At 46.8% G+C, this 26040-nt stretch overlaps 4 protein-coding genes across 5 annotated transcripts in view; 2 read left to right on the top strand and 2 right to left on the bottom strand.

Annotated features, from left to right (window-relative positions):
• dock2 (dedicator of cytokinesis 2) overlaps positions 1-23368 on the bottom strand; it is a 33727-nt gene extending 10359 nt beyond the window's left edge. Inside the window, exons 1-5 of the mRNA XM_062476918.1 lie at positions 23230-23368; positions 20765-20860; positions 1600-1698; positions 1336-1430; positions 105-183 (exon numbers count right to left, since the gene is read on the bottom strand). Coding sequence (XP_062332902.1) covers positions 105-183; positions 1336-1430; positions 1600-1698; positions 20765-20860; positions 23230-23349 — 489 coding nt within the window. The 5' untranslated portion in view covers positions 23350-23368. The remainder of the gene's footprint in view (positions 1-104; positions 184-1335; positions 1431-1599; positions 1699-20764; positions 20861-23229) is intronic.
• Positions 1-26040, top strand: part of hdx (highly divergent homeobox) — a 350307-nt gene that overhangs the window by 117590 nt on the left and 206677 nt on the right. The gene's annotated exons all lie outside the window — the stretch shown is intronic.
• LOC134032071 (mucin-2) lies at positions 12972-20592 on the top strand. Of its 2 annotated transcripts, none has more exons than XM_062475871.1 (3): positions 12972-14643; positions 16197-16271; positions 19700-20592. In XM_062475871.1, the coding sequence occupies exons 1-3, from the start codon at positions 13079-13081 to the stop codon at positions 19878-19880; spliced, it is 1821 nt and encodes a 606-aa protein (XP_062331855.1). In that variant the 5' UTR covers positions 12972-13078; the 3' UTR covers positions 19881-20592. The 2 variants fall into 2 exon arrangements, with proteins under 2 accessions (XP_062331855.1, XP_062331856.1); XM_062475872.1 differs by lacking the exon at positions 19700-20592 and adding an exon at positions 16379-16496.
• The window catches only part of LOC134032859 (dedicator of cytokinesis protein 2), a 27185-nt gene continuing 26847 nt past the window's right edge, over positions 25703-26040 (bottom strand). The window contains exon 27 of the mRNA XM_062476917.1: positions 25703-25708. Within this exon, the coding sequence (XP_062332901.1) occupies positions 25703-25708 (6 nt within the window). The remainder of the gene's footprint in view (positions 25709-26040) is intronic.

Here is a 26040-nt window from a genome sequence, read left to right as displayed (position 1 = left end):
GAAAGTGATTCAAGATCAAATCCAGGTGAGCGCAAGCGGGGACTGGATCGATACTGACGAGCGTTGCCTGTCAAATACACACATGCACGCACACACACACCGACCTGTACTTCAAAGTCGTTGTTGTTAAGAAACTTGAGGTTCATGGTGTCTGCATAGGTGTTGATGGCCCTGAGGAACACTCTGATGGAGAAGACACAAGACAACACAAACACAGATCAAAACTCTACACACAAGCTGAGGAACACCAGAGAAACAGTCCCATGATCCTCTATTACTTTAGTATTACCTGGATAGAAAAGATAACAAGAGTTGGAATGTCAAAACAGTTAAAAATACATTTATATTTCACAGAATATTAAAGATAGCTGACCACTATCTCTTAGTCTTCTGGGCAGATTTAGTGGTCAATAATTCTCACAATTGTTTTATTTATTTGACCTATATCTTTTCAAACGCATTGCTTTTTAATGTTTTGTCATCATCATCAGTCATTAAGAAAGCTTGTTTTTTTATTTTATTAATCTTGCTAATCGGGGGCGAACTCCATTGATGTGAATTTGAGATAACTACAGTATGATCTAAATTAACATCACTCACTCTGGCACTCTACACTTGCCAAAAACTGCTCTAGACAGTACAATTTGTGATGTGAAAGTTTACTAAAATGGGAAGCAAAGTCAAATGCAATCTGTCTGTGTCAACAAGAACCGATCGTCCTTTTCCCTTTCTCATTTCTTTCTTGGATTCCCTGCCTATCTGCTCATTTCTCCCCAAGCAGTCTCCGTGTCCCTTATCATTCTCTGAGTGAGGGTGTGAATGTGTATGTGTATGTGTGTGTTTCTTTCTTTAAGTCTGCAATGCTGTCCAACACATGCTCAGTGAATATCTCCCAGATACCCACAGCAACACGAACACAAACAGAACACGTACATTACACAACATTCAAAACCCAACTTCAGCCAAGCAGCAAACTGGGTGGACTTTGTTTTGTATGTCTACTTTGTCCACTAATATGCTCACACTACAAACTTCTGTCGTGCTGTTAACATTAACATCATGCTAACTGCCTTCCTATAAATTAAGCTAACATTAGCCTAATGCTGAGATTAGCCTTAGCCACCTGCTTGCCTACTAGGCTAACATTAGTTTCATGCTAGCCGCCTACGTACCAAATAGGCCTAATGGCTTATGCCTACCTGATGCCAGCTAATTGCATTAACCTCAACCAGATAAACGTAATACCTCTGATGGACTGTGGACCCTGCTGGGCTCACAACCTGGTCTCGGCATGACCATGGAGCTTACCATGATGTGTGTGTGTGTGTGTGATACCTGTTCTGCACCATGATCATGGCCATCCAATCAGATGGATACACATGTTTTCCGATCCGATCCTTAAACAGCAGGAACGTCTCCATGAGGAAGTCCTGTGAACCCCCAGAGTGTGTTAGTGTGTATGTGATACTGCACTTTGGATGTGTGTGTGTGTTGTCTTACTTATTGTGTGCGTGTTATGTTTACTGTATGCATGATGTATGTGGCTCTGTGTGTACGTGTATGTGTGTATGTATGTATGTGGTGTGTGTCAGGACTTACCACCAGGTCGCATGTTCCAGAGAAGGTTTCAATGTAGCGCGAGTAGTGACTGTCTTCCATCTGGCTGAGGATTGCTGTCATACAGGCCACCACCCTGGACTGGTACACACACACACACACAAACACATTTATGTGACGGCCGACGCACAACTACATGCTCGTACACACACACACACACACACACACACATACAGTTGGGAGGAGCAGGACCTAAATATTCCAAGCTATCTGTATATATACTTGTTACAAAGGACAATAAACCAAACGTAAAACTTAAACACACACAGCAGTTGAATTATTGTACGGAAGCCATATCTCATGTTCTGACATATTGGCATGTCAAGGGTGAACCTAGCTTATGATTCAAAGCTGCATCACAAATTGTGAATGTCAACAGCACATTTTGATGTTTGCATCTTCTGATAACTTGAGCATTACTAGCAAGGAGGTCTCAGCTTCTCATCAATCTACAGTTGTTTTTAGTTTTAGTTTGTTTACGTACTACAATTAATCATGTCCCAATTCATTTACAGGGATTAGAGTCCTAGGTTTTTTATCTTTGCCTGGGATACTTGCCCATTTGCTAGAATGTATTCAGATTAGGATGGTTGGTGATTTGGCAAGGCTAGCATCCAATTTCACATGTCTGAAAAGTGGATGTGGCTGAGTGTATTAAGTGCGCGCGCAACTGTGTTGTCCCCCCCCCCCTTGTGAAACAAGGTTAAATGTTACATTCTCATTCAAACCATTCAATTAGAGTTGGGGGTAAAAAGGACAAAGAGGAGAAAAATAGGAATGAGAGAAAGATAAAAGGGTAAAAAAAAAGAGACAGACAAATAGAGATACAGATACAGAGAGAAGGATAGAAATAGACACATTTAGAGAGAGTCAGAGTCAGATAGAGAGATAGAGAGAGAAATGTACCGACCATCCGTGCCCTTCTGATCTGCCTTCAATGACAGGAATTAATATATTCTCTCTTTCCTTCTCTTTCCCTATCCCTACCTGCTTCCCCCTCTCCATCTCTGTTGGTGAGGCTGTCGAGTGATGTAGGAAGGGGGAAGTGAGTGCTGATGGATGGATATTTGACAGCAAAGACATCCGTCATATGGCTGGTTTGCCGGCTCTCTCGTGATGAGAAAAGGACTGTGTGTGTCTGTGCTCGTCCATCTGTGTGTGCTTGGGACGCGTGTAGGTGTGGTGTCTTTTATTGCTGTGGAGACATGCATCCTCACTACCTGCAAAGCACAGTGATATCAAGTCCTACACAGGTCACGCACACGCACAAGCAAACACACACACACAAACACCGGCACACACATTTATATTCTGCTGCTGTAAGCATGTTCTCTGATGCTGAGAGTGGAGTCGCTGGGAGGCCTAGCCTTTAACAATCTCAACTGAAACATTGCCCTCGCTCAGACATGGAAACAAACACACACACCCCCGCCAAGACAGTTCAATGAAAACCCAAGAATACCTGCATAAAAAAATGATAATAACGTTTCGGATCACATCAAGCCGAAAACCACATCCACACAAACAAGCTCACACTTAAACTCTCTCTCGTACACACACACACACATGTGCACACACCCACACATATACTGCACTTCCTTGGTAATCAGGGTTACATAATTATCTCATTAGGAATGTGTAGGATGCTTATCCCTCTCTCCCTGGTTAAACATGACACACTGACAAGACCCACTCGCTTTCATCTCTCCACCCTCCATCCCTCTCCTCCTCCGTCTGATCCCAAACGGACTGTGGTCTTTCTTTACTGTATGGTATAGCTGCCAGCTCTGGTGTCTTATCGGGGCCCAAGCACACACACAATCTTCACAAACACACATACACACCCACCCCCCATGAGTCAATTTCAAACATTCAGAAAACTTGGATTTAAGAAAATAAAATGTTTTATCTCAATCTGCCTCCGACTCACATCGTCTGTCTCTCGTTCACTCGCTCCCTTTCTGTTTTTTTTCTTTTCTCTATTACACTCTCCTTATTTCTGTCTGTTTCTCTCTCCTTCGCTATATACCTCTATCTATCTGTCTCTTCTCTCTCCCGCTTCCTCCTTCCATCTCTGTCTTCAAATTAGGAAGTGGCTGTCGGCTGACCTTGTAACAGGATTAACAACAGAATCAACAGCACACACACACACAGCCCTAGATGTAACAGCAAGCACACACACACATGCTCACAAACATTCAAACTGTGACAAGATGATACAAAACACAAGAAGGGTTGGAAGGATGAATGTTGTTCTAAGTGTGTGTGCATGTGTGTTTGCGTGCGTGTGCGTGCACGTGTGTGTGTGTACGTGTGTGTGTGTGTGCATGTGTGTGTGTGTGTGTGCAACTCTGTGAGGGTTTATCAACAGTTCATTGCCCTACTTCCCTCTAATTGGTCTCTGTCGACTTTACACTGTCCTAAATCTCTTTGCACTCCTTGAAAATACTCACATCCACACACACACACTCACAATCACACAATTACCTTCACACACAAAATAACTGACCCACACTGACAAACAGCATCATAAAAAATGTTATGTTTTGAAAGACAAATCGAAACACACCAACTCTCCAAATACATACTTATGGGTACATGAGCATATGAACAAATGCACTCTCATTCACAACTAGACACACACATAAACACCCCAGTGCACTGCTCTTGTCCTGTCCAGGGTCTTATGCAACTGCCAAGAGATTATTGTAAAAGCAGGACACAGATGCTGGGATTTTTCTACCTCTCTCTCTCTCTCTCTCTCTCTCCTCTCTCTCTCTCTCTCTCTCTCTCTCTCTCTCTCTCTCTCTCTCTCTCTCTCTCTGTCTCTATCTCTCTCTCTTTCCTTCCAATCATCTCTGTCTTCCTCTGTGGCTCAGCCTTTTGTAGTCCCTGCATTAATACTGATATGAGATGCACAGAGGACATGACTGAGCTAAGTATGTCAACATTGAGAATATAATACTATTATCAATAAGGATTTAACAGATTCTACAGACAGACAGGCAGACAAGAAGGGACAGACAGAGAGAGATAAAGGGAAAAGTTCAACGAATAAATGCAGACCAAATTGCATGCAGTAAGATGCAAGAACAAACTGGAAGGCCTTTTCATATCCACACCCCTCTCTCTCTCTCTCTCTCTCTCTCTCTCATCTCTCTCTCTCTCTCTCTCCTCTCTCTCTCTCTCTCTCTCTCTCTCTCTCTCTCTCCCTCTCTCTCTCTCTCTCTCTCTCTCTCTCTCTCTCTCTCTCTCTCTGTCTCTGTCTTCCTCCCTCTTTCTATTCACCTCCCCCAGGTAAAAAGTCATTTTACGACTGTGATCTTTTATTTCTCATGTTTTTAAAATAGAATATTTTAAATATTCTCTTTAGAGTCTCTTAGAAGCCCAGGGCGGTTCTCTTGAAGAAGCACAAGGACAGGTAGGGGAGCAATGGAGGGATGTGTAGACAGGGCAGGGGAGGCGTAATCAAGGGGTGTGTGCATGTCAGAGTGCTCTGATTAGACAGATCAATGACTCCTCAGCTCGACATCGCTCCATCAGTCGCAGGGAGATCTAACAACCTCCACTAATACCCAGAAAGAATGAGTGAGGGGAGGAGGAAGGAGGAGAACAGGTAGGAGGAAAGGGAGGAAAAGGGAATAGAGAAGACAGAGAGACAGAAAGAGATGAATAAGAACAGAGACAGCAAAATAAATGAACAAGACAGAGAGAGAGAGAGAGAGAGAGAGAGAGAGAGAGAGAGAGAGAGAGAGAGAGAGAGAGAGAGAGAGAGAGAGAGAGAGAGAGAGAGAGAGAGACAGACAGACAGACAGCGGGATAGAGCTATGGAGAGGGCGAAAGAGAAATTAAAGAGAGAGGAATGAGAGGGAGAGGAAGAATGAGTGAAAGTGTGAGGAACGGTGACTGTGTGTGAGACAACAAGAGAGTTCCAGGGAGATAGAAATCCCACATCGCCCCACCCCCCATCTCCATCGCTCTGTAATATGCCAGTGTTCTCATCCCCTCCAAATCAAATTACTAAGAGCTTAGAGAGGGTAAACACAATTCTTTGTATAGCGTGTGTGTGTTGTGTGTGTCTGTGTGCGTGCCCCCTCTAACACAACATATGGTTGAGTTACCAATACATATATCATAAAGAACACACAGACACGCACACACACACCTCATCTCAGTAGAGGTCAATTGAAACTCGACACAAGGTGAGTCGACAACTTTGCTGTGCTGCATACATCACTGGTTATTTTCAGCAGGGGTCAGAACATTCAGAAGCACACTCCATCAGGGGACATCGAGGGAAGACACACACACACTCACACACACACACACTCACACACACACTCACACACACGCACAGTATACTAAAGAAACTGTATAGATACACACACAAAACTGTGCCACACAAAAAATACAAAAATAAACTGAACTCAAAATACTTCCCATTACACATCCATATCAATAAAATATTGAATATAAATTAAAAGTTTCTTACACGCTTTACAACTCACCGCTAATTTTTTATATTACTCACAGGCTGTCAATTAATAATAAATGGAGGGAGAGAGAGAGAGAGAGAGAGAGTCTCGTAGACACTAGAGACAGAGAAGAAGCAGATGGGAGCGTGATGGAGGGAGATAAGGAAAGGGAGTTGGAGGGGTTGCAAGTGGGACAAGACAATAAACTCAAAGACAGACACGCTACCAGGATCAGGACATGATATGGACGAGGGAGGGGGATAGAGAGAGAGAGAAAAAATTAGAGAAATTGATGTGTTGTGGGGCACTGATGGACAAAAGAAAAGAGAGTGAGGGAGACAGGGTGGCAAAAAAGGTGCATCTATGCAGAGTAAAAAAGTATATAAATAAAAGTATGTTTTGTGTATTTGTGTATGTGTGAGTATGCGTGTTTGTGGACCGCTCCTGGCAGCTTTTCTGGAGCGAGCCCTCTGTCCTGCCAAAGTTCCTTGGTCTGCCATTAAGACTGGCCTTAGGCACCACACCACACTAAGACCAGCCTGACACCAGCCTGAAACCAGCCAGGAAGCAGCCTGGAACCAGGACACAGCACAGAAGATTACCCTCAGAGAGGGAGGGAGGAGGGTCAGGGAGAGGTGTGGAGGGGACAAGGTAGGAGGTATACAGGGTAGGTCAGATGAAAGAGAGAGGTAAGAAAAGAGAGAGAGAGAGAGAGAGAGAGAGGAAGGGGATGCATGGAAAGAGAGAGGAGGGAGAGAACTACAGTGAGGGAGAGTGAGGGGGGGGATCAACAGTGAGAGAGAGAGACAGAGAGGGAGGTGGAGGAGGATTATTCAGCTCTGTGAAGCGCTGGAGACGGCAACACAGAGAGAGAGAGCGAGAGAGAAAGACCGAAATGAGCGAATGGAGAAGAAAACTAAAGCAGTGAAGGACTGGGGAGTAACACGGACAAGTGGCTGGAGGAGAGTGTGAGAGAGAGCGAGGGAGAGGAGGGGAAGAGCAGAGGAGCGGGAGGACGACAGCAGTGGAGGATGGAAGAGATGGTAAGTGACTGATGGACAGGAAAGCTTTAATATACGGAGATCAGTTCGGGGCTGGAGGTAGAACTGCTGACAAATACAGCACACACAAACGCACACCCACACACACAACCAAGCACCACCCACACACAGCATTCAAAAACACACAAGCTCTCAAATGCACATACAAACACACACACTTGTCTGTCTGACGATGTTCGGCAGTTTGTTGAGTTGGTGTTAATGTCTGTGTGCAATATTTATAGTTAGTGATACTAACTGGTCACTGCGTTTGTGTGTGTCTATGCTGCAGCTGCATGTGTCAGACTCTGAGGAGCATGTGTGTGTGTGTGTGTGTGTGTGTGTCTACCATCTGTTGGCATTTGCCCTGCATATCTGACTGGTGTGTTTAAGGGAGTTACGGAGATCAAGGCAAACAGGTCAGAGAGATACAGAGATTGAGAATATCAGTGTGTGCGTGTGTGTGTAAGAGAGAGCAAGTGTGTGTGTGTGTGTGTGTAAGAGTAATGTGCCTGTACTGTACTCTTTGTGATTGTGGTGCTCTATACAGCAGGTGCGTAATCTATCCATCTGTCACTCCAGGCTTTCATGCAGTCTGTTGAGCAAGTTTTATGTATGTGTGTGTATGCGTGTGTGTATGCGTGTGTGTATATGTGTGTGAGAGAGAAAGAGAGAGAGAAAGAGGGAGAGGGACAGAAAGAGAGTGTGTGTTTGTGTGTGTGAGGGAGTGTGTGTGTGTGCATGTGTGCTGCTTTTACTCTCATCCATCATTGATTACCCACTCTGCTTTTTACCAGAATAACCATGTTGTGGACATGAGTGTGTGTGTGTGTGTGTATGCTGTACTATATAAAACTTTTGAGCTTTAAATGCTGTGCCAGTTATGAGGTAAAAAAACCTCCTCTGAAACCTGTGTTTCTGTTTCCAAGATTGCTCTGCAGCTGATACGCTGTGAAGGCTGAGTGTGTTTGTGTGTATGTCTGTGTCTGTGTGATATTGTGTGTGTGTGTATGTGTGTGCGCATTCAACTATTAGACCAGTCTTTTGCTCACATCTTACAGGTCTGGTCATGCGCTCCATGGGACAAGTCCAGACACACACACACACACACACACACAAACCCCAGAGAGAGGCAGGAAGGAAAGATTGATTTAGAGAGTCAAAAAGTGATCCAAATAAAGAGTGAAGCTTAATCAATGCCAGGTGAGAACAACATGTTTTTTAAACTGTGCAGTCCAGAGATGGAAAAAGATGGAAGAAGAGATGGAGGAAGGAGAAGAGGCTGGGAGGAGAGTAGAGGAGAGAGAAGAGGGGAGAAGGAAACAGAGTGGGGAGACAAATGCAGAGGGAGTGAGCCCAGGAGAGAAGGTCCAGTACAGACAGAAGCAGAGCATGTGTGTGTGTGTGTGTGTGTGTGTTAGCATGTGTGAGTGTGTCGGTACTTGTCAATTGGAAAGTGACAATGAGAATGACCCCTGGTCACTTCTTTTCCTGGACAATCAGAGAGACAGATGGAAGGATGGGAGGGGGAGGAGCAGGGCAGCAGAGGGTTAAAGATAGAGAGATGAGAAAGGAGAAAGGGTCATGGGAGGTCAGAGATTGAGAGATAAGAGAGAGGGGAGAGATAGATGGAGGGTTAACGAGGGCCAAGACCAGGATAGGAGACATGTTGAGGGATGTGGAGAGAGGGGGGGAAGGGATGACACAGAGAAGAGAGACGGGTGGAGCCATCAGGAAAATGAGAGGCAGAGATAAGGAGGAGTCACAGAGAGAGAAGGAGATAATGACAGAGGGAGGAGGAGGAAGGGGGGGGGTGAGAGAAAATTAAAGAACTTAATTAACTTAACTCCAACTGTGAATATGAAGACACATTGAAATCTGACACCAGTCCATGCATCACACGTCTATGTCAGTGTGAATGTGCTTCGTCTGACACCCTTCTACTTCCTCGATAAAGGCAACCCCAAGTAAGACCTGGGGTGTGCGTGTGCCTGTATATGAGTACCTATGTTTGTGTGTGTGCGTCTGTGTGTGTTTGTGTGTCCGAGACCAGGGATTAGGAACGTGAAAGTAGGACAAGAAGAGGAGAGGATTATGACTCTCCTCTGTCTTTGTCCCACACACACACTCACACACACACATGGGGGCAGTTAAGCACAGATCTTGTCCGTATAGTTGCGCTGAGTTCTCATCCTGTGGCCTATTAGTGAGACAGCATCCTCCCTACTCTAGCTGACTAGCTGCCAATAAACTAACAAATGGGCCATGTCAGCTGTTGTCAGAATCCTCGCCACACACAGACACTGACCATCCATCATAGAAACAGCAGATGAATTGGGTTTTTTAAAAAACAGTCAGGGCTGAGGCCAGGCTACCGCAACTACAACCCCCAGAATGCCCTGCTTCTTCACTGTATGCTATCCTATTAGCCATCTCTCCAGGGGCCAGCAAACTTACCGTGTCCCTGTGAGGGCTGGCTGAGTAGACGTGAGGAGCGAGCTGTTTGATTATTGTGCAGTAAAGCGGCACAATTGCACGCAGGTGCACACGTGCACACAGGCACACACACACACGTACACACACACACACGTACACACACAGCTTCAATCGAAGGTTGAAAAATGAGACTCACCTTGAAATGACAGAAGACTCGATTCACTGGAGCCTAAGTGTATGGTAACCACAGACATGCCTCACAGCCACTCACATAAACACACACACACACACTTTCAGGCTCACTCTGTTCATCTGCTCATCACCAAGCACTGTACAAAATGCGTACAATCATTCATCTTGAACTTTTTAAAGAGCTGAGTATGTGTGTGTGTGTGTGTGTGTGCATCTATGAGCCTGTGTTAGTGTGTGGCCCTAAAAGTGGACACTCAGTGTGTATTGATTTGTTGCAGGTAATGTCCTAGAGGTCTAAACAGCACGAACATAAAGACTTTCCATTTCTCACACTTTCTCTCTCCCTCCCCCTCTCTATCCATAACCCACTCTCTGTCTCTTTCTCTTTTTCTTGCTCTCTATTTCAGTTTCTCTCCACCTCTGATTCACACACACACAGACACATACTGAAACACTGTCACATCACTTCAACTGAGACATCTGTCTCTTTCAAGTCGGTTTCTCCCCCTCCCTCCCATCGCTTCCCTTATCCCACAATCCTCATTTCAGCTCTCAGAACCTCCTTCAAGAACAGAACTGAATAAAACAATTGTATTATCCATTCAGGTGGGCCTTTTACTTTGGCAGTCGTGGCGTGTTACACAGATCATAAAGTAGGCTCCAAAATGACTGGCACCCCTGACTGGAAATGCACAAACAATACTTGTATAAATAAATATGAATTATATAATTATAGAGCTAAACTCAAAATACCAACATGTGAGACAGACTGTACGATAGTAATGTTCCAATAGAACCCACCAAAATAATTTATTGATTTAATAAATAATCTATTTCCTCCGAATCAAGGTTTAACAATGATGGCACCCTTAAAGATTATTGTAAATGATATCTAACAATATTGAGCCATTACATCACTTCCTTTGTCACTTGGGTATATAAATGAGGTAACGAGAATGCAATATCCCTTTGTCATTTAACACCATGAAGAAAACAAAAGAACTGACAGTTCAAAAGAGACAGAGAAAGCAGACCTTCATAAATCTGGCAATGGCAACAAGATCCATAAACAATTGAATATACCACTGAGCAATGTCAAGGCCATTATTTAAAAATCCTGAAGCTATGGAACAGTTGAAAACCTCATGGGTAGAGGATGCAAATACATTTTGGCCCACAGAATAGGGAGGAGCTAATATTGAGAGAAACAACAACATCCCCCCACATCAGTGTCAACCAGCTGCAGACCTTTGTGGTGTCTTGGGGTCGGCAGGTTTCAAGAAGCACCATCAGATGCCAACCTCCACAGCCACAGGCTGCAGGACGGGTTGCCAGAAAAAAAGCTTTCTCTAACCCAGAGACACAGACGCTATTAAGCGCTCAGAGTTTGCCAAACGTCACTTAAATTAGGACTGGAAAACAATGCTCTGGTGAGGTGAGACCAGAGTTGAACGCTTTGGTCAGATACAACATTAGCATGTTTGGCGTTGAAACAGAGTTGCACACAAGGAGAGGCATCTCATACGTTAAATATGGTAGTGGCACAGCGATGTTAAGGGCTCTTTTAATTCCAGAGGTCCAGGGGCACTGGTTAAATACATATATGGCATGAAGAATTCCACCAACTTTCAGGCAATTTTGGCTAACAATCTGGTTGCCTCTGCCAGAAGGCTGGGATGTTCTGGGAAGTTCACTCTAATCCTGACCTTGACGTATGTTTTGGGTCATTGTTTGTGTTGTGAGTCCCTCTGTCCTGTTCTCTCTTGCTTTCTAGTCAAACCTCTCTCCTTACTCCTCTCTCCCTCTATTCGCCCTCTATTCGCACCCTCTTTCTTCATTAATCTCACTATCTCGTGGTCTCTCTACGTTCTGTCTTCCAGCTGCAGATCCTTCACTGGCTCACAACGCCTCACCATGCTCGTCCCTGGCCTTACCCATTCTATACGTGTGTGGGTGCGTGCGTGCATAGGTGTGTGTGTGTGTGTGTTTGACAGACTACGCAAAGAGAAGAGAGCATAAAATGAGAGAAACATGAAAAAAGAAGTGAAGGTATTCTCAGTTTTTCGAAAAATCAAAGGTAAGAGGGCCAGATTAAGGTTTTAGACAGGCTTGTCTAGCCATGCAGAGACATACTCACACATACACACACTAGGTTCTGTAAGGTAGGTGTGTGTGTGTGTATGTATGAGTTTGCTGTTTGAAGAAAGACAAGGAAAAGAACCACAGTGGAATCTGCCTCAGATAAAGCGTACAAGGCTGAAGACTCAAGGCAAAATCTCCAATGACTCGCATTTGAATCAGCCTCATCTTTATTCCACACACACACACACACACACACACACACACACACACACACACACACACACACACACACACACACGCACACACACACACTTTGTGTTCCATTCTCTTTGTCTTAGATGTCACTGCCATTTTTATTTCAAATAATCTCTTCCTCTCTTTTACATAACACACACGTCTGCCTTTCTCTCACTGGGCTATGGCCCTCAGGGTGCGTCCAGGGCAGTGGTTGTCATGGTTACTGTGTGTAAACGGTCTGCTGCTGTCAATCAAGGCTGCACCCCAGTCAGGAGCTAATGGGGTTGCTAACGGCACATGCCAACGACAACGTAAGCACACACCAAAGATGGGTGGACAGGCACGTTCTCTCCCTCTCTAAAGGGCTCTATTTCATTCTCTTTCATTGTCTCTTCATTTCTTACACACGTCTCAAAAAGTCTTTATCTCAATGACTTGACATTGTGTGTATGCAGAGTACTGCAGCGGGAGCAATCAGAAGTTGCACAGAGCATTTTGCACAGTAACCAGTGGGTCCCTAAAGGAAGGACTCAGCCAGGGCCTGATAAAGTGCTATTGATTTAGCAAACGCACCAGGTAGTCTGACTCTCTCTTTACCTTGAATCTCTCAACCTAATGTGTGGTCTCTTTCTTTCTCTTTCACTCTTTCTTTCTTTTTTTTCTTTCTTTCTTTCTTTCTTTCTTTCTTTATATTTCTCTCTTTGTCTTTCTCTTCTTCTCACTCACTTTATATCCCTCTACAGATGATGGATTGTGCCTAAAATTAAACACTCTCTCCTCTTGCTCCACCTGGCCAGTAACCACGGAGACTCCCGAGGACCAATCACAAGCCAGGGAGACAACAGAGATTGATTCTCTACAGATCAGCCAACCAACAGAGCAACATCACGCACACACGAACACACACACAGATAACAGACTGCCTCACCCTGCTGTGATGTCACACAGTGGCTCCACCCCTTCCAGCTCCTCTGGGGGCTGAGCCAATTGGTTAAGGGTATGGGCAGAAGGGTGGCTGATCCAACCAATCCAGTGCCTGCGCTGGGGGTGCCCCTGGCAGGGGGGCAATGGGGCCCGCTGTGCAGCGTGGGAGTACAGACCTCCCCTGGCCTCAGGACCATCCCCTCCCTGAAGAGGAATAACAGCCAGCCAACCAGCACGCAGCACCCAGAAACCACGGCAACGTGTGATTTGAGCGGGAGTTTCCACACCTCCAAGGAGATGTCGCAAAACACCATCAACAGCCTGACGCAGGAAGACCTTGGGTCGCAGGGCAGGGTTTACTGTCAGGTCAAAGCTGTCCGGACCAATGACAGAGAGTCTGGTAGCCGGGCCAACGGGAAGCGGATGTCTCGGTACACCAATGGGAGTGTGGTTGCCCCAGAGGTGGTGGGCGGGGTCTGCAGCGAGGGCTCGGAGGGCAACGAGCAAATCCGAGAAAAGAGGAGGGTCCAGTCTCTGAAGGGGGAGGGGTCTCGGCCAGTGTTGCGTTCGGGGAACACATGCGTGAACGCTCATTCCACCCCGCCACGCCCCTGTAGAATGATGACCACGTCATCGCCCCGCCTTTGTGGAACCTGTGGGCGGAGACAGTCGCAGGTCCCCGCCATCTGCATGGCGCCCGCATGCCGCCGGCGAGCGGCCAATCAGATCACGGCAAGTCAGACTTTACCAAACCCTATCCGGAAACAGTCGACAGCAGTCAGTCAAACGCGGAAGGACTCTCCATTACTGAACTCACACACGTACAACAAGAACACACACACGACCAATCACGCGGCTGGAAAGCACACTCAGACGCCACAGACGCCACAAAAAAAAAAAAAAACACAAACTTTGCCGCAGGGCAAAAATCAAGCGGTGCAAGAAAAATCATACACAAAAAGCACTGCAACGCAACACACACCTCCCCCCACTGTGGAACCCGAGCACACACAAAAGAGCACGGCCACCCAGACAACACACACAAACCAGAGGGGCACAGAGAAGTCCATGATCCAAACACCCACCAACACACAACCCACAGTCCCACCAATGCAGCCTTGTGTGAATGAGCAACACTCCACAGACAAACACACGCATACCTCGACCGAGCGTGCACACAACCACCAACACACACGCCCACACACACCATCCCAATCATCCCCGCACGTCACCCAGAAGCCACCTCCCCCAGTCCTCCACATAGGCTCCCAGGCCACGCCCCCTCTGCCCCCTCACTCCCCTCGGACAGTGGAGGTGGCCCCCAGACCTGCCCCGCCCATCCTACAGGCAAACCCGACGCCCACCAAGGTACCAGCCCCCCTGGTCAAATCCGAGGACTCTAAAACCCCACCTCCAGCTCTGGCGAAGAAGGCCCAAGTGCCTCATACCGCCCCACAATGCAACGGGGCACCCGGGGGTCTGTCGGGAGAGCTGGAGGGGGGTGTGAAGGGGGAAGGCAAGAGGAGGCTGCATGGGCGCCTGCAGAGCGTGGAAGAGAACCTGCTCTCCAACCAGGAGAAGATCAAAGTACTGCTCAATGTCATCCAAGACCTGGAGAAGAGCAAGGCCCTGAGTGAAGGGTGAGGAGAGAGGGATGGATGGACGTACGGAAGGGGAGGAAAGGAGAGACATATAAGGGTGGAGGGTGGGGAAAAGGATGGATGGAAAGATAGTGAGAGTCTTCTTAGGAGACAAAGAGACAGAGGGCAACCAAGGGTGCTTCTCTCAACTCTGAAATAAACTTTGAAATGTCATTGTGTGTGTGTGGTCGTAGAGAGGGTCAGCCCTACAGTAAAGGTTTAAGAACCACTCCAGTGCCAACCTGTCTGACAAAAGTCTACGCGTTTTCCTGTCTGAAGTCAATGCTGACATCCATTTGCACTCATCATCAGACTTTATCTGCTTTCTGGATGCTGCATCCTCCTTCAGGCTGCCTCCCACCGGTCCCCAGATCTCTCCATTTCCCTGTCTCCCTCTCTCCCTCTCATTGTTCCTTTCTCTTTAAACTCTTATTTAGTCTTTATGTCTTGCTCCTTCTCTCCAATACTCTCCCCATCTCTCTCTCTCTCTCTCTCTCTCTGTCTCTCTCTCTCTCTCTCTCTCTCTTTCCTTTGAACTATCCTTCTCTTTACCTTTATTCCTGTAATTATATCTTTTCTCAGGCATTCTTTTGTTCTCATTCACCATCTGTGTCACTAACCTAAAAGGTTCTGCACTTTAAAGACTGCGCTCCTCTTTGCTGTTCTCCACCTCCTCCCCCCTTTGTGTGTCTTTTACTTTGTTCACCGCTCATTCTCGAAAACATTTATTCTCTTCACTATCAATTCCTCCCTCCTCCCCTTCTCCTCTTTATTTATCTATAACTAACACTGTAACTAGAATCTTATATTAGAATGCACAGATCAGTAGCTTGAACTGTTTCAAGCTTCTTTCCCTCTCTGCTCCAGCATCCTGTGTCCTTTTACATCCTTCACTCACCTTCTCTCCCTCTCCTGACAGCCTGTCCCTCCCTCCATCTCCTCCATCGCTCTCCTGTCCCTCAGTTTGGTCTCCTCCCTCTATCTCTCCTTCTTCCTCCGTCTTCCTGCCCTCCTCACTAACTGTTCCCTGCTTACTTCTCTTTTCCCTTGTCCTCCTTCTCTTGCTCTCCCTCCTTCTCACTGCACACTTATATCCCCTCCCATCTCCTCCCCTCCCCTCCCCTCCCCTCTCCTCTCCTCTCCTCTCCTCCCCTCTCCTCTCCTCTCCTCTCCTCTCTCTCCCCTCTCCTGTCTATTCCTCTCTGAGGTCCTCTCTTTTTCTCTCTTCTTCTGTTCACTACTCTCCTCGCCACTTTAGTTTTCCAGCGGTCTCAGGGTTCGCCTGCTTCCTCTAATACCACACTAATCCTTACCAGATAATAACTAAAGATATGCAATTACTGTCTCAGTGCCCCAGCAAGACTCCCATCTAAAAGCTACACACTGTCCCAGGGTATGTTTGTGTGTGTGTGTGTGTCTGGTGGAGTGCTAAAGAAGAATTTGCTACTAAAAAGAAAGTTTTGAACTGCGTAAAAGCTGATGTTTTGATATATATATTTGGCCTTGTTCTGACTGTATATATGTGTGTGTCTGTGTGTGGGTTCTCATTTCAGTCGTTGCTCCTATCGAACCGGTCAGGATATCAACAATTGTCCCACTTGCCAAAAGACTGCCTGTATTATTTACAGGTAAGGTAATATACATACTGTACACACACACACACACACACACACAGTAGGTCTGCAGAGACTCTCATGCATAATCTCTAACGTTAGATCCTCTAACATTTCAACAGGAGCATTCTGAACTACTGCTAATCACAGCAGTGTACAAAGCCTCCCTCCCTCCACTAGTCTTCCCTCTCACCACCTCCTTCCTACACCCCCAAGACCAGCAGCACCACTAGCCCATCCCTCCACCCCTCTCCCTCAATCCTTCCCCTACTCTCCCCCTTGCCACTATCTCCCCTTCTTTTGCCCCCCCCCTTTCTCCATTTTCCCAATCCCTTTTCACCCTCCCTACACCCCATAATATCCATATCACATCTCTGAAGACCTATGTGGGGAGTGGGAGGCAGAGATAACCCCCCCCCCCCCCCCACACACACACACACTCAGACACACACACACACACGCACACACACACACACACAGAGCACTAGCATCAGCAGAACTAGATCCCAGTAAGGGACTGCACATCAGGAGACATTGCCTCTGTGTTATATAAAAGTTGACGTGTTGACAACACACTCTTTTTTATCACATATTTTTATCATCCCATTCAATTCCCATCCCCGGCCTCTACTCTTTGTCCTTACATTCGTTTTCTTTTCCATTCATAATCTCCATCAATCCATCCCTCCCTCCCTCCCTCCCCTCCCTGCATCTCTCTGTTCAGGGGATTTCCTTCACTGTCTGTTCCATTTCTTCCCTTTCTTCAAATAAAGCGGATGAGTATTATTCTATTATTCCCAGACACGCCAATACACAAACACAAACACACGCGCACAACACACACTAACGTGCACACAAAAACACACCCTCATAAGAATGATGGTAATGACACACACAAGGTCTCTGAATCATGACTATACACACATGCTATGCGCATGCCAAACATCGCACACACACACACCATAGAGAGTTTCGTTTCCACACTTGAGAGCGTTTGATGGTACTGTAATGGTGTTATCTTGAACTCTGTGGGGTGTATGGGGCCAGGGGAGAAATGCAAAGAGGGATGGAAGGATGAGTGTGCAGAGTGAAGGGTGCGTGGGGAGAGGAGAGGCTAGATGAGGCTGAGGAGGAAATGTTTCCACAAGGCTCCTCTACTAATTATTGACAGTTTGATGTTGGTAGCCTCAATATGTTTCCTATTCTCAAATCAAATTGATCTGTCGCACAGAAACAAGGAAACGTGTGGCAGCGCATCCCACTCTCCCCTTCTTGCTCTCATTCATTCTTTCTTTCTCTTTCACCCTCTCTCACTCCCTTGTTCTCTCGTTCTTTCGTTCTCTATCCACCTCTCCTTCTTTCTTTCACTCTGTCTTCATCATTTCCTCTCTCTCTCTCTCTCTCTCTCTCTCTCTCTCTCTCTCTCTCTCTCTCTCTCTCTCTCTCTCTCTCTCTCTCTCTCTCTCTCTCTCTCTCTCTCTCTCTCTCTCTCTCTACCTCGCTCTCTCTCTCTCTCACTCTCTCGCTCACTTTCTGACACACCCACAGAGACACTAACAATGCCAGCTCGAGGTATCAATTAGGAGTTTTCCCACTGAGCTGTAATCCCCCAAACAATAGAGAGAGAGGGATGGTAAAGAGAGAGAGAGAGAAAGGAAGAGAGGAATGAAGAAACAGAGGAGATTTAGCCTTTGGATATGGAAAACACACAATGTCCTCATTTTTTTTTTAAACACACACAAAGCCAACAACAAAAAAGTGACGTTGTGCACTTATTTATTACATACTGCTTGTTAGTGTGTGTGTTTGTGTGTATATGTTTGCACCAATCTGCATGCATATGTTCATGTAGTGTGTGGATGTAAGAGTGTGTGTGTGTGTGTGTGTGTGTGTGTGTGTAAGGCAATGTCTCTCTCCATCTCATCATTTATTTAAAAACCCCCTCTTCCCTTTCCGTGTGTGACAGAGCGTTTACTTCAGCTTCCTCTCCCCCTCCTCCGCCATGTTCTACCCTTCCCAACCTCCTTCGTTCCGCAGAGTCTCTCTCATTTTTACTTCTTTCTTTTTTCCTTTGATCTCTGTCTCTCCATTCTCCCTCATAGTTACAGGCCTCCTACAACCTGTCCTCCTCTTTTCTTCCCTTCTCTCCTCTCCTCTCCCCTGATCTCTCCTTTCTTCCCCCCTCTATCCCCCCCAGGCCCTATGTATTGTATCTGCCCTATCTCAGCTTGGGGATTATTAGGGAACTTCCATGTATGTCTGGGGACAGAAACGTAGATAAAGAACATCCATGTGCATGTTTTTCTATGTTGTTATGGTGTGTGTGTGTGTGTCTGTGTCTGTGTGTGTCTGTGTGAGTGCGTGCCTGTGTGTGTGTGTGTGAGCTACCTATTCCTCATCATGTGCCTCATTAACTCCAGATGCTTTAAGCCCTATGCATCTCCTCCCTCTTTCTATGAAACACAAACACACACAGTCCTGCTTAGGGGTGGATCATCTCAAACCATACTACACTATGCCATGCAGCGTAGGGCATAGATATATATAAAGACTAGATGTCTTACGGCGGAGTCTAGAACTTGTACTTTTTAAATGACCATAACTTGCTCAATTTTCAACCGATTTTTAAAGGGTTTGGTTTGTTATCAACGTCTGAGATGTCGTTATGCCACTGCATACTTCTATTCTATTTTAAAAAAATAACATAATTATTAATAAGTATGCAGTGGCATACCGTTGTTATGGGTGAGCGAGTTGACTGTAGCAAGATGGCCGCCATGTGCGGACGTTCGACTCCGTTGTCTGGCAACGCGGACGAGACATCTACCCTTTATATATATCTATGGCGTAGGGTACTTCAGACAGATGCAATGAGAGAGAGAGAAAGAGAGAGAGAGAGAGAGAGAGAGAGAGAGGGAAAGAGAGGTGGCTGCTTTGAAAACATCACAGAGGAAAAAAGTTCTCTGCACTCTCAACCTTTTAGCCCCATCACTTCCAACAACTCTTCCCTCTTTCTCTTTCTCTTTCTCTTTCTCTTTCTCTTTCTCTTTCTCTTTCTCTTTCTCTTTCTCTTTCTCTCTCTCTCTCTCTCTCTCTCTCTCTCTCTCTCTCTCTCTCTCTCTCTCTCTCTCTCTCTCTCTCTCTCTCTCTCTCTCTCTCTCTCTCTCTCTCTGTCTCTCCACCCACTCCTCTCATCACTCCAGCCTGTGATGTATTGGTGCATGAAGAGCAAGAATGCTGCAAAACGTGAAATGAGTACATAGTATGTGTGTGCTTTTGCAAGAGGATGTACTTGCAAAGGTATCAAAGTGTCAAACTAGGTACTGTAAAGATCACACACGAGAAGCTTTTTCCCAAAAACATGGTACTGCCTTAGCTTCCTGCTGTTTATGTACATTAAGTTATTAACTTGCATATTAACAATGCCCCCCCCCCCTCCCCAGCGTGGAGCACGACTTCCGCCAGCAGGAGGGTCATCTCCAGGGAGTTATGGAGGCCCTGGAGGGCGGAGACCATGACATGCCCCTCCCCCTCCCCAAAGCAGGCTCCTCCTCCTCATCATCCCGCCCCAACACCAAGTCCCGAGTCAAGAAGCTCCGCAAGAAGTGCTTCTGGTGGCTCTAGACAACAAGACATGTTGACAGACTCTTTCTGTAGTGTTGGCTCCAGCCAACTGGAAACCAGAAGACAGCAGCCAAATGGTCAAGCTGTGGTGTGTTGATTTGTGTAACTGTGCAAGGTTGGTATTAATCGTCTGGCACGACAAGACGAGTTCGATTTTTTTTTGTTGAGTCATTGAGTTTGGAGACCATGACTCGAATGTTCTAGGACACTGGAGATAGAATACAGGAGGACGAAGGGCCGGGCCTCCTGAGAGGAACTTGGCTTTCGATAGAGGAAGACAATCCAATCATCAAAACCCTTTCACGGATTGACAGACCGTTTAGCCAATCAATGCCCTCTCATGCCTGACTGACAGAGCAAGAAGCCTAACGCCTGGAAATTGCATTGTTGTTTCAGTCCCACGGATCCACACACATACACGCAATAACAAGCACACACACACACACACAGTCCCAACCACTTTACCACTCTACGCACTGTGTGGGCCTTCTCTCCTCAACACGCTACTGGCTCCACCAATAGGAATCAGCTTTGGCTTCCTGGACGACACCCTATTTACTATCTAACCAATCATCAACAGTGTGGCTATTTTTCTAGAGCTCCCTCTACCAGTCTGTGTTCTCCTTCACTGCTGTTGCCCCGCCCTGTCCCTGTGTGTTGGCAGCTGTTTGTAACTGTTACTTGGGGATCTAATAAAGTGTGTATTTTAAACAGAAAATCAGGTTTTGGCCATGCTGTAGAATAGAAGCAAACAGAACCAAGATGGAATTCAATCAACAGATAACAGAACTGAATAGAATATGGAGAGGAATACGAGGATAGGATGACAATCTAATGGAATATATCAGAATAGAATAGATTGGAACAGTATGGGCTGGACTCACAATTAGGGCATGTTCCCGCCCCATGGTGATGACTGTCCTGTTGATTGTTCTCAGGAGGGAGATCACGATGTTCTGAACATGCTGGAACGTCTCCCCCTAAGAGAGAGTGAGAGAAAGAGGGAGAGAGTGAGTCTTAGGAGACAGAGAGAATTAGGAACAATGAGTCCTGAAGACATACACACAAACATGTTGTGTGTAGGGCCAGATTGAGTCAGGGTTTCTTTAGGAACATGAGTCGGTTCAAAACACATCTGTCTGCATCCTAAAACACCTGATTTGACCCAGAGTGTTTGTTTGTGTGTGTGTGTGTGCGTGTGCGTGTGCGTGTGCGTGTGCGTGTGTGTGTGTGTGTGTGTGTGTGTGTGAGAAAGGGATGAGACAAAGATGAGATTTGAGTAAGAGACAAAAATAACACTATGGTTGGTTTTGGTTTGTGTGTGTGTCAGCTGTGTCACTGCAGCTGTGTCCTCGTGTGTGTGTGTGTTCCCTGTCATGTAGGTGGGTGATTTAAAATGATTGATTTGGAGCAGGCAGGCGTGATTAAATTACATTTTCAGAGTTTGAGTCACTAGATGCAGTCATGGTAACTATATGCACAGTGGGCCATCACACACACATGCACACATACAGTTGTTAAACACACAAACACGCACACCATGCAGGTACTTTCACAGCCCCACAGCTAAAGAATAACTGTTGTTCTTCAGCCAGACCAGATCAAGTTTTCTAGCCTTGTTGCTGTTTTCTATATTCCTCCTTGGGGAAAATTCACCTTGAGGAATAGATAGACACACTCTCTTACACACACACACACACACACCTTCTTCACTATTATTCGGAAGCACACTTTAGTCCCTGGGACATAAACATCTGTCTCTCTCCTCTCCTGATTTCAAAGACATGTGACGTGACAACTTATTCAGGTAGCTCCAAATCCCCCAGGCTATCACTCTGTCTGCGTCGTGTGAGCATCTGAGCTCAGGGGGGGAGAAGGAGTCACACACTCGGAGAGCAGGAGGGAGAACAGGGCGAAAAAGTGAGCGAGGAGAGATGAAGCGTGCAGAACTCTGACAGCCGACGGCTGTGCTTCTTGTCTTCTTTCTTTCTCCTTCTTTCCCAACGCTCCGTTCTTCTTTGCCTGACCTCAGAGACGGATGCGTGCAGTACCCAGTTTAGTTTTTGTTTTTTTGCTGCACCCTGTGTCTCATTTTGTCTTGTTTATCTGTTTGTCTGTCTTTGTCATTTTCGGGCCACAGTCCTCTTCTGTCTCCTGTCTCCTGTCTCCTGACTCCTGTCTCCTGTCTCCTGTCTCCTCACCCCCCCACCCCACCCCAGCCCCCCCCCCTCGTCCATCTCCCCAGACAGTCTACTTACTAATCCATGACATTTTCTCTTTTTAGACTGACAAGAGAGACAGCCAGCCTGCCTGCCTGCCTGCCTGCCAGCCAGCCAGCCAGCCAGCCAGCGTGCATTTATAGGTGGTAATCTCAGGGATGGTAAATGTTGCAGAGTGGTTTTTCTGGGGTCAGCTTGAGCATCTGGACCAGAACATAATCACCTCCTCCTGTCTAAAGCCATCCTGTGTAAAGTCCTGTCACAACTGAGTAAGGACACTGAAGTTCATTTGGAGTGTTATACCATCACACTGCGCCGTGGCCTCGCCAGCTAGCTGTGGGTAGGTGGCTAGCTGGCTGGCTGGCTGGGGGGTGGATGTCTGGCATCTGGTTGGCTGTCTGACTGGCCGCCCGGCTGGGTGGATGGGGGATGAATGAAAGTGTGGTCTTGCTGGCTAGCTGGTTGTCTGGGTTTGCTGGATGTCTGATCTGGCTGGATGGATGTGTATCTGTCTATCCGGGTGGCTGATTGTAAAAAAATTGTTTGGTTCAAGATTTCACAGACTATTTCCTATTTATTATCTCTACCCACCTCCCTACCCTCTCTTTCTCTTTCTCTCTCTCCCTACTACTTATTTTTTGCTCCTTCTCCTTTCCTCCTCATTTTCTTTCCTTCTTTCCTATTTATGCTCAGGCTTCATTAGCGTTATCAAAGTAAATAGAGGGCAAAGTAAAGTGCTAACATCACTTCAAAGGCTTTGTGGGCTGTCAACAAATTGCTTGAGCAATTACAATCTCCTCTCTGGGATATTGGAAAAGTGTGTTTGTTCACCGTGAGGTGAGTGTTGTGTGTGTTCGTGCATTTTTTTGAGATGAGCCAGTGTGTGGGCTAAGCTCACATATTGGTCTTAGATGAGCAGACTTGAGTCAAAAAGTATTTTAACACTTTGCTACTGTGGAGGTGTGCTTTAATTAGCTATCTTGGGGAACCGCAACAAATTGGAAGCATGTCGGACAAACCCAGCTCATCTGGTGCGCTAGGAGCACTCATTCAATCACACCCTTAAACCACTAGAGATGGGACTCAACGATTGGCACGTCCCTGAGTATAGTGCGTGTTGATTGGCTCACCACGTTGTCCCGACTGAGGACCTCCAGGATGTTGTTGAGGAGCTCCACGCTGTTCCGCCTCTCATCATGTGGGCCGTCCGCCATGGCCGCCAGGGCACCACTCAACTCCCGGAGCATCATGGGTAAGAGGATGTCACGGCACTCTGGGAAGGAGACAACATGTGCAAACAAGGTCATATGAGGAATGCCAGCACGCACAAACACACACACACACACACAAAACACACAAACACACCCACACACACACACACTCACACAAAGCTCATAAATCTACCCTCTACTTAAATACCCTTGTCTGCATGTCAGTCTTTCAGTAAACCAGGCATCAGAACTTGGCCCCCACATCTGTCTCTCTCTCTCTCCTCCACCTCCTCCTCTCCTCTCGTTCTGCCCTTCTCCTGTTCCTCCTCTCCTCTTTCATCCCCTCCTCCCTCCTTCCATCTCACTGTAGGTACACTTCGGCCATTAAAAGCTCATTTAAGCTGAGCCTGGTTCGATCCATTATTAACGGGGCCAGACCAGCCCTGCTGAGAGAGAACCCGCCCCAGAACAAGCACTCAATCACAGCATGAGAAAGAGGGAGGATGGTAAAGAAGGAGGAAGGGAGGAAAGGAGGAAGGGAGTATAGGAGCGGTGAAGCAGGGGGGAAGGAGGAGAAAGGCAACAGAGGAGGAGGAGAGAGAGGATGGAGAAGGGAGGAGAGAGGAGGGAGCCTGTTTCAGAACAAGCACTTCACCAGGAGAGAGGATGGTGGGAGGGGAAGGAAAATGAGCGGGGGAGGAAGGATAAATGGAGGGGTGAAGCAGAAGTGAGTAAAGAGGGGATGGAGTAGGAAGAGAGGGAGGGAGGAGGGGAGACGGGTAGGGGAGGGAGGGGTGAGTGTGGGTCAGAGAAAGCACTCAATCACAGCACCAGGAGAGAGGTAGGGCAGGAAGGGGTGGTGAAGGAGAAAGAAGGGTGAAGGGGAGGAAGAGAAAGAGATGAAGGGATTAGGGAGTATATATTCATCTAACCCAGCCCAAGCTGTAAGGGGTTTCAATATTGATCCCAGGAACTAGACAGAGGAGAGCCAATGCACTCTGACAGGGGTGAAAGCGATGTCACTAGCCACAGACATAAATAACAACAATCTGGTGCGAATGCTGCACCAGAATGTTTGCGACCCGTTCGGTCTGTGTGTGTGAGTCCATGTTTCTATCTGCGTTTCAGTGTGGAAAAGCAAATGTCATTAGTGTGTTTGTTTGTTTGTGTGTGTACTACCCCTCTGTACACCCCCCCCCCACACACACACACACAGTACACACATCCCTCCTCTATACATTCGTGTGAGCAATCACGCCTTCGCCCCTCAACACCTTTCAAGGGTGTGAGATGCGCCAGGAGCTCAGGTGTTCGACACCACCTTCATGACGTCACAGTCATGAGCCATGAGTCATCCAATTCTAAAACTGCTCTTTCCAAGCGTCTGTTCATTCAAGTGTGTGTGTGTGGTCTGTGTGGTATTTACATGGACATTTGTGATCGTGTATGCTGAAAACGTCATGTGCGTGCATGTAAGTGCGTGTGTGTGTTTGTTTGTGTCAGCTTGCACCCAGCGGCAAGCAGCAGTGATGTATACAGCACATTCTCGGCAGCCGACGTCCATTTTTCATTTCACGCCAGCATCAGAGCCAGCACAATAAACCAGCTACGGTTATCAGATCCCATTTCAATTACCGTGTTGCATTTAAATCAGAGGCTTCCATTCTCACTTCTCCTATTCCATCCTTTGCTCCCCTCGTCTCCTCCCCTCACCCTCCTCTCCTCCTTCCTTCTCTCGTCCTCTTACCCTCCGTCGCCTAATATATCACCTGCTCTCCACTCCCATCCTTCCCTGCTCCTCCTCCTCCCCTCTCCCAGGCCACTCCCTGGGTGTCATCCCTCCATCCCAGACAGATGGAGGAGACCCACCCCCACCTCACCCCCATCCCTGCAAACAACAACTAAATCTACAGGTGGCAAAGTCTGGGGCCATACCGTTACAGAGTTCTCTCTCGTTTTCTCTCCTCTCTTTGTTTTCTCTCTTTCTTTCTCTTTCTTTCTCCTCTAAACCTCGAAGCCAATACGAATTGTTAAGTCTGTCTGCCAACAAGCCTCTGAAGCACCTGCATCTCCTCTCTTCCTTCGTTCAGCCTCTCTCCTCCTCTACACGCTCACATGAATACCAGAGTGATTGATACGTTTGTCGGGTGCCATGTATGCAGGTTTACAATCGTCAACAACGGTTCATTGATTCATTCAAGTCAAACTGATTGGCGCAGTGTCGTCTGACATCGTTATACTGATGAACAGAACAATTGAAGCAGATGTTGTAATTGGAGGAGTAATGGAACAGCTAGATGCGTGTATGTGTTTGGGGGAGGGGGTGGTGGTGGTCCTGAGGAACCCTTGTCAGTATGCACCATCACTCCCCTGTCTGTCTGGGAGATGGCTCTTATGGCTGTGGACCAACGAGACCGCGATCAGAATACCAACCATGGGAACAGAGGAGGAAGAAGAGAGAGAGAGAGAGAGAGAGAGAGAGAGAGAGAGAGAGAGAGAGAGAGAGAGAGAGAGAGAGAGAGAGAGAGAGAGAGAGAGAGAGAGAGAGATAAGAGGTAGGGAGAGAGGGGGGAGGGAGGGAGGTAGAGAGCGATAGAGAGAGAGGGATGGATGAATGGATGGAGGGAGAGAGAGAGACTGATGCAAGGAGAGAGAGAAAGAGAACCGGGGTAGAGGGAGGGATAGGGAGAGTGCGAAGGTGGGCAGAGAGAAGTGTATTGTCATTGTTGG

This window comes from Osmerus eperlanus, chromosome 13 (assembly GCF_963692335.1).
Source record: "Osmerus eperlanus chromosome 13, fOsmEpe2.1, whole genome shotgun sequence".
Classification (NCBI taxonomy): domain Eukaryota; kingdom Metazoa; phylum Chordata; class Actinopteri; order Osmeriformes; family Osmeridae; genus Osmerus; species Osmerus eperlanus.
This window is presented reverse-complemented; position numbering and strand designations above follow the sequence as displayed.

What these genes read in the sequence shown, in the direction of transcription:
- LOC134032071 (XM_062475871.1), top strand. Translation starts at nt 13,079, where the DNA reads ATGGGCAGAAGGGTGGCTGATCCAACCAATCCAGTGCCTGCGCTGGGG. An exon ending in AGCAAGGCCCTGAGTGAAGG is followed by an intron (nt 14,644 to 16,196) that starts GTGAGGAGAGAG and finishes TTCTCATTTCAG; the next exon opens with TCGTTGCTCCTATCGAACCG. An exon ending in ACTGCCTGTATTATTTACAG is followed by an intron (nt 16,272 to 19,699) that starts GTAAGGTAATAT and finishes CCCCCTCCCCAG; the next exon opens with CGTGGAGCACGACTTCCGCC.